The sequence below is a fragment of the Entamoeba nuttalli genome (genome assembly GCF_000257125.1).
Source record: "Entamoeba nuttalli P19 unplaced genomic scaffold asmbl_6497, whole genome shotgun sequence".
Taxonomy (NCBI): Eukaryota; Evosea; order Mastigamoebida; family Endamoebidae; genus Entamoeba; species Entamoeba nuttalli.
Genome location: NW_008578108.1, coordinates 38 through 5,945, shown reverse-complemented (window position 1 = coordinate 5,945; position 5,908 = coordinate 38). Strand labels below are relative to the sequence as shown.

Genomic DNA, 5,908 nt, shown 5'->3' with positions numbered 1-5,908 from the left:
ATAATTGACTTTTTTTTTTTTTTTTTATTTGTTCTTCTTCTCTCAGTAATAGGTTTTTGTCTCCTCATTTTTTGTGATTTTATTTTTGTGATTTTTTATTATTATTTTTTTAAATTTCAGGGTTTCTATTTTTATAAAATTATGTTATATATAACCAAAATGAATAATTTTTTGAAAAACTGAAAAAAAGCTTTTTAGTTTAAATGAGTTTCCATACAATAGAAACACTAGAAACAGCCTATTGTAGTAATGAACAATTAATTAATTCATTAGAACGAATAGAATTGAATGTGAACGTATTTAAAAATAGTCCAAATACTACAGAACTTCCATTAATAAAAAAATTAATCGGATCTGTTGAACCGACAATAATATTTATTATTGATACGTTATTCCCAATTGAGTATCAAAAGAAAATAATACAAAGAATACAATGTATTATTAGGATTTGTCAACACTCAATTGAACAAATTATGATTATTAGTTATAATAATAATAAAATTGAAGTTGAACTATTTTCAAAAGACGAAATTAATCTACTTAAAACAAAAATTCATAAATTATTTAATGAAAACGTTCTTTCATTGAATACGTCAAAAGCTTTCGTTAATAGAGCTCTTAGTTCTTGCGTTCCAATACAAAATAATGGTGGAGATATTTTTGTTATTCATTTTGGTTATCGTAAGGGTGTAGAAAGTCTTAAAGAAAAAAATTGTGTTCCTCACGACTTAGAATATGAAAGAACATTTGATAAAATTGCATTATTGGGATATGACTATTGGTTGTATTTTACTAATAAATATCCTGAACTGAAACAATTGATTGTAGAACGAAGTCATGGTCATATCACAGAAAATAAATGTATTGAGATGACCGAAGATTATATGGTTAATGAAATAAGTGAAAATCTAATAAAACATATTCATCAAATAAGTGGAATAACATTAGTTATTGATAATGACTATTTAAATTATGACACATTATTTAGTGCATTTGGGTGTTGTGAAACAATGAATGTAGAACACCATGAAATAACTATTACTAATGAAAGTAGTTATAATCAAGGAAATTGGGAAGTTAATTCAGGAATAATTGATAACCTTATCCCAATAGAACTTGTTCAATTCAGAGAAATGAAAGGAAGAATTACTGATTTCTATGTTCAACGTATAGAAGTAGAAGCAATTACTAAAAGAATTATTAATGAGGTCAGTGGAATATTAAAAAACCAAATGTTTTCTGTAGATTTTGGTAAAATCTTTATTGGGAGTGATGAGATCCAACCTGGTTCAATATCATTAACTCAATTGAAAAGTCTTTCTAAAGGAATTCCTAAATGGTTTATAAGAAAAAAATATGAAAATGAAGAAATAGAAATGTTTGGATTATTAAAACACAATGTTTTTAAACAAAATACATACCTTGACTCCTTTTTTACTTTTGTAACACATTACTCATTCTTTAGAACAGCTAAACGACTAGTTCTATTTGACTTTGTAGTTAAGACAATTGAAAATAAAAAATTTATTATTAATGACTGTCATATTGTTCATGAAAGTCTTCGTTTTAATCAAATTTTATCAAATGGATTAAAATACAAAGAAGTAATAAACTCATTAAAAAGTCATTCATGTACTGATCTATGTCGGCTAGCCCATTTACCAATTCTTTAAATATACAACTTTAAAAAGTTGTGTTTCATTCTTAGAAATATATTTTAACTCAAACGTAAATATTTTCAAAAAGAAAAAGATAGAATAAGAATATCTTTTTTGGGTATTTTATATCTAAAACATGAAATGATGAATTTTTTATGGTTTCCACACATACTTTTTTCTCTAAAAAAAATAAGAAAAGATAGATGAAGAAGTATTTTTTGCCATGAAACAAAAAATATTTTATAAAAAAAATAAGAAATATTTAATTTGAAATAATAATATAATTAAAAAAAACTATTATGAAAGAAGAAGCAAAATAATACTAGAATTAATAAAAAAATGTTAAGAAGAAACTTATAAGATAAATAAATGACTAACAGCATGAATGAGAAGACAGGTTATATAGAAGATGGTCATTATTATTTTATTACTCGTTCTATGTGCAGTAATGGTGGAGATCCAAAAGTTAATGAATTTATTAGAACACATACTGCTTATGAATGTATAAAAAGAAGATGTGATTCACACCCTGAAGATGACTTTTATGGGTATAGAGAACGAAAGAATGGAAAAGGTTTTGGAAATTATATTTGGTTAAAGAATAAAGTTGTTATTGAACTGATTGATTCTTTTTCTAATGCATTATTATATCAATTCCACCTTAAAAAAGGAGATGCTATTGGATTTATTAGCAGAAATAGGTATGAGTGGTATATCGCTCAATATGCAATGCAAAAGAATGGTATTATTCCAGTTCCATTATATGCTACTTTAGGTGAGAAAGCAATAGATTATATTGTTGACTTAATGAAAATAAATATAGTTATTGGTTCTCTTGATAATACTTTAGTGTCATTGTCTAAGAGAAATCCAACTCTTAAATTTATTTTGTTTGACCATGAAGAAGTAGAAAATCTTATTGCACCTTCAAATACTTTATACTTTGAAGACTTATTAAATATTGGAAGGTCTCATACTGTAGAAAGTATTTTACCAAAAATGGAAGATATTTGTTTGATTGTTTTTACATCTGGAACTTCTGGAACACCAAAAGGAGCTATTCATACATTTTATTCATTTTCTCATGGAATTAATTCTATTAATGAAACTCAAATCTTTACAACAGGGCCAATAAGAAATGAAACAATTTTTTCTTATCTTCCATGTGCCCATGTTCTAGAACAACAAACATCCCAAGGATTTATGTATGGAGGAGGAAGAGTAGGTTTTATTTCAGGAGGAATATCTTCATTGGTAGAGGATTTAAAGTTATGTCAACCAACATATTTCGGTACAGTTCCTCGAGTACTTCAAAGAATTTACGATACGTTTCATCAAAAATATCTTGAAATGGGATGTGTTGTTAAAAGAATATTTGATATAGCTTTTTACTTCAAACTTAATGCTCTTCGATCAAACACAACAACATACATTGATTGGGATAATATCGTCTTTTATAAAATTAAAGAACAATTCGGTGGTAAATTAAAATTTATTTTTAATGGAGGAGCTCCTTTAACTTATGGATTATATGAATGGCTTAGAGTATGTACTGGTGCTTATATTATGCAATCATACGGACTAACTGAATCATGTGGAGGTTGTACAACTTGTTTACCAGGAATGAACGATCCACAAATCTTATCATGTGGAAGTCCTTGTGACAGAGTTAAATTACGTTTAACTAGTGTTCCAGAATTAGAGTATTTTGTAGAAGATAAAGTCCCATGTGGAGAAATAGAATTAAGTGGAGGTCCAATATTTAAAGGATATTACCACAATGACGAAGCAAACAAAGATGCGTTTACTGAAGATGGATATTTTAAAACAGGGGATATTGGTTCTGTTGCTAAAGATGGTTCTTTAATTATTATTGATAGAAAGAAAAATCTATTTAAATTAGCACAAGGAGAGTATATTGCTGTTGAGCCATTAGAAGGTAAATATGACTCTTGTCCATTTGTTTCACAAACATTTATTCATGGAGAAAGTACTGATTCTTTTATTGTAGGAATTATAGTACCAGAATTTAATATAATTAAACCATGGTTAAAAACTAAAGGAATTGAATATAATTCAAAAGAAGATATTATTAAAATATTAAATACATCAATGAAAAAAGATATTTTAGGAGAGATTAATAGTTATGTAAAAGGATTAAATGTTCCAAGTTATGAACTAATTAAAAATGTCTATTTCATTGATGAACCATTTTCAACACAAAATGATCTTCTTACCCCATCATTTAAATTAAAGAGAATGAATTTAAAGAAACATTTTTCAGATCAATTAGAAATATTAAGAAAAGAAATTTTAACTATTCTTTAAATTGAATTTTTATAATATTTTCTCCTTAATTCATTTTTCTTCTTCTTCTTTCTAAAATTGTTGATAAAAAAGAAACCAAACCATTATAAAGAAATTCAACACCAAAAAAAAGCTTACAATCACTGAGAAGGTATTTCCCAATCTTTGCTATTTGCTCGTTTTAATCCAGTAACATTTTCTTTTCTCTAAAATAGTTAGATTTATTTGATTGATTAATTAAAAACTAAAGTTACTCTTTACTTTAAAAAAAGTAATAAAGGCCTCTTTATTAAAGATTACTTTTAAAATGTTATTATTAATTGACAGAAATTACTTTAAACAAACTTTTAACTCTATATGAGTATTAGATGGTTGTTCCCAAACATCATTAATTGTCACAGAACGACTTTGGTCAATAATAGCGTTCGTTAAAAACATACGATTTTGTGTTGCTTCCCAAATTAATACTCTTCCAGTGCTATCTATTATTTGGTACTTATATTCAAATGGCATATTTTTAATATCTAATGCTATTTTCCAATTGTTACTCGAAGTCCAACTCATCTTTGCTCCATGTTCCCACTCACCAAGTTCTTTGCATGAACCAACAACAGCAACTGAATTCCCTGGAGTTGTTTGGTAATTAATATTAAACATGAACTTGGTCATTCTCTATTCGTTTTGAATTTTTTAGTTTTATTTTCTTTTTTTTTTGTTGTTTTTTCTCCTTTCCATTTCTGTGTTTTTTAGGGCATTTAGTGCGGTTTTTTAAATAATTTATTTATGTTAATGAAGCTTTCTTAGTTATCTATTTTAAATGAAATAAACTGTGTTAACGAAACTTATTCATTCAGTCTTCAACATGACGAAAAACATAAATGGTAGATCATTCTTAATGGATTATTTTTATTTAATGAGGCTTTCTTTGTTAAGAAAATCTAATACTTCTCTAAATTATTTCTAAACAATACTATTTCTAGTTAATTGAATAATGAGAAATACTCTGTTAATGATGGGGAATTATTAGTTAATTATAGAAGTCAATTAAACAACAACCAAAATGAATAAATGATATAAAATTAATTGAAAAAATCTTAAATATGATGAAAATTATCATTAAATAATTGAGTAAAAACAAAAGGCATAAATATAAAAATTAATACTTCCATAATTTTTATTCAAATACTAACTATGTGAAGATGAATAGGAATAAAAAAGTAAAAAAGAATATGACAATAAAATTTGATTGAAATTTAAATCAAAATTTATACTTCCAAACAATGAATGAAATAGATTAAATAAAAAACTAAACTATAATAGAAAGGTTATATAAATTTATAATAAAAACAAATGAAATAATAAATAGATATTTATGTAATTGAATGATTAATATTCTTTATTATATGTTAGAGATAGAGTATATACATTATATATAACTTGGTTTATATTAATAATGTTATACTTATATTTTATAAATACTTCATATCATTTACTAATATTTGTACTAAAACTGTTGAAATGATCAACAAAAAAAAACAATACAGAAATTCATTAATTTATCTAAAAGAAAACAATTTAATCTACTTATAATAAAGAATATGATAGTCATGAGGAAATAGAGTATAAAAATGAAATTTATACAATAATTATGTAAAAAATTAAAGCTATAAAAATATGTAATACTAGGACACAAAAATTAGAAGATTCATTTCATTCTGAAAATAATAGCAATATTATAATTTAGTATAAATATTACATCATATGATAAGACATTTTATATAAAGTGATATACTAGAAAATATATTAAAATTTAAAAACTGACTTATGTTAAATTGTTGAAACAATGATAATTAATTAACAAGAATGAATTATTAAATTAGTTGAATAATAGTTATTCTGACAGTAATAATATCAAATGAAATATATTTATAGAATAAAAAGGC

The 5,908-nt window shown here is 24.8% G+C and overlaps 3 protein-coding genes across 3 annotated transcripts; 2 read left to right on the top strand and 1 right to left on the bottom strand.

Moving 5' to 3' along the window:
* Positions 1–203: 203 nt before the first annotated feature.
* On the top strand, positions 204–1,673 carry ENU1_155230 (hypothetical protein; the record flags this gene model as incomplete). The annotated part of the gene is made up of 1 exon (XM_008860710.1): positions 204–1,673. One exon carries the CDS (start codon positions 204–206, stop codon positions 1,671–1,673), a length of 1,470 nt encoding a protein of 489 aa, XP_008858932.1.
* Positions 1,674–2,027: 354 nt separating this feature from the next.
* On the top strand, positions 2,028–3,986 carry ENU1_155220 (long-chain-fatty-acid--CoA ligase, putative; the record flags this gene model as incomplete). Its single annotated transcript, XM_008860709.1, has 1 exon — positions 2,028–3,986. The coding sequence occupies one exon, from the start codon at positions 2,028–2,030 to the stop codon at positions 3,984–3,986; it is 1,959 nt and encodes a 652-aa protein (XP_008858931.1).
* A 309-nt stretch (positions 3,987–4,295) lies between these two features.
* On the bottom strand, positions 4,296–4,622 carry ENU1_155210 (starch binding domain containing protein; the record flags this gene model as incomplete). Its single annotated transcript, XM_008860708.1, has 1 exon — positions 4,296–4,622. One exon carries the CDS (start codon positions 4,620–4,622, stop codon positions 4,296–4,298), a length of 327 nt encoding a protein of 108 aa, XP_008858930.1.
* Positions 4,623–5,908: the final 1,286 nt, after the last annotated feature.